Source organism: Odontomachus brunneus, unplaced genomic scaffold, assembly GCF_010583005.1.
Source record: "Odontomachus brunneus isolate Ranch 3 - 2012 unplaced genomic scaffold, Obru_v1 Obru_scaffold_060, whole genome shotgun sequence".
Taxonomy (NCBI): Eukaryota; Metazoa; Arthropoda; class Insecta; order Hymenoptera; family Formicidae; genus Odontomachus; species Odontomachus brunneus.
In genome coordinates, this window is record NW_022639510.1 from 447,634 (window position 1) to 449,711 (window position 2,078).

Consider the following 2,078-nt stretch of genomic DNA (forward strand, 5'->3'; position numbering starts at 1 on the left):
CTCATATATATGATTATATATTATTTTACTGAAAAAAAATTATCTGTTCGTCATATACTGAGAAGAAAAATATCTAAACAATAAAAAATATATTCCTGTGATGAGTATTAATAACATATTTAATTCTATATAAGTTCTCTTATTTAAATGAATTAAATATATAATGTATGTGTTCATATATATGGAAGTTTTCCTTCATATAAGTATTAACTTTTTTTTTAAGCACCCTGTATAATACCTTTTAATTAATTAAATAATACGCTTAATAAATACATACAGTCTACATAAATGTCTAAATGGTACTTTAAAGACATTTGAAAGATATCCTACTTGCTTTCTTTGAGATACCTCTATTATAGATATTTGCTATCTGAGATAGAATCTTAAAATACATAGAATATTATGTTTTAATGATAAGTTTACATTAAAAAAGATATAATCTTATTCTTAGCGGAATCCTCTTATACATGACTTCAAGAGAATTCTTTTAAAACTAAAAGAAAAATTAGAAGGACAAGGCTCTATTGATATTCAATCAATAAAGAAAAAAAGTTCTACAAGAGCTTTATTGCCTTAAATAGATTCACCTTTTTTTTAATTTTCTATATCAGATTTTTAGACTTTTATTGCTTCGACAAGTTAAGTTGTTAATCAGATTAGGGAATAATTTTATTAAAGCGAGATTGCAGATTGAATTTCTAAGGAGAGATGCTTGAGAAGAAATGTTACTCCTTAACACTTGGGGGGATACACGATTTCCGTTATCAATTTATACCAAGAAAGATCGATTTCTATAATGACTCGAACAAGAAAAACTTTCTGTGATCGTATTATTAAAGTTGAGACTGATGATGAACACTCAAAAAGAAAATATTTTTACAAGAAAATATCTTAATTGTAAGATTTCTTACAATCTCACATTCTAAGAGAGAACTTTTGCCGAAAGAATATTCCTCTTTCAATAAAGTGCGAAAATATAAGATAATCTTTTCTCAGCAAAATATATAATATATAATTATATGTGCGAGACCACATATATATGAAAGTAACCTTGTATCTTCATATAAGTGTTAATATTTCTTTTTAAACACTCTATATTTTGATTTTCTTCCTTTCGAATCAAAAGGAATATGTTTACTTGAAGCAGAATGCCCTCTTATGCACAATACGAAAGAGACGACATGCAAAACTTATACTGTAGATAAAGGACGAACTTCTTCTAACTTTAAAAACATTATGCATGGAATATTTTTCTTTTGGTTTTAAAAGGATTCTCTTGAGGCCATATACAAGAGGATTCCCCTACGGATATATTACATGTTTCCGTATGTAAACTTATCATAGAACTAAGTGTAACATAAACCTATCATTAAAACATGAACCTCGCATAGAAACTCTCTTAACTCAATATTCTATTATTAAACGTGTTATTCGCAAATAATATTCTGTTTATGTCAACATAACAAGAACAGTCGGATGAATGTCCAAAATTTCTCCTCTCGCAGGCATTATCACTCGATGGAGGTGTTCGCGACTTTCGACGTGATTGATTCGAGCGGCAATAAAGTCGCAGAAGGCCACAAAGCGTCCTTCTGCCTCGAGGATAATCAGTGTATGCCCGGTGTCGAGCCCAGGTAAAAATCTCCATAACGACGCGACATCGACGCAGTTTCACAATGTCACCTTGTGGCGCGTTACGCGCGATTTGCGCGCATTCAACGGATATTCATTAATTTAATCATCGTCTCTCTCGCATTGACGTAAACGATCTCGTGACCGCCTATTTTTCGCGTTTAGCACCGACGAGCTTATTAATCGTGATTCCCGCAATTTGAAAATACTACCCGTTTCAGATACGATTGCGACAATTACGGGGACCAAGGTATCTCCGTTAATTGCAGTGACATTTACAAATACAACATCGACTGCCAGTGGGTGGACATTTCCGAGCTTGAGCCAGGACATTACACACTAAAGGTATACCATACGTAATAAAATTATTTTCATAAATATGAAAAATACTCCCCTCTCTCTCTCTCTCTCTCTCTCTCTCTCTCTCTCTCTCTCTCTCTCTCTCT

General features: G+C 32.1%; 1 protein-coding gene across 1 annotated transcript in view; it reads left to right on the top strand.

Annotated features, from left to right (window-relative positions):
• Positions 1-2,078, top strand: part of LOC116846128 (lysyl oxidase homolog 3A-like) — a 33,001-nt gene that overhangs the window by 24,922 nt on the left and 6,001 nt on the right. Inside the window, exons 6-7 of the mRNA XM_032819604.1 lie at positions 1,506-1,634; positions 1,854-1,977. Of these exons, the coding sequence (XP_032675495.1) occupies positions 1,506-1,634; positions 1,854-1,977 (253 nt within the window). The remainder of the gene's footprint in view (positions 1-1,505; positions 1,635-1,853; positions 1,978-2,078) is intronic.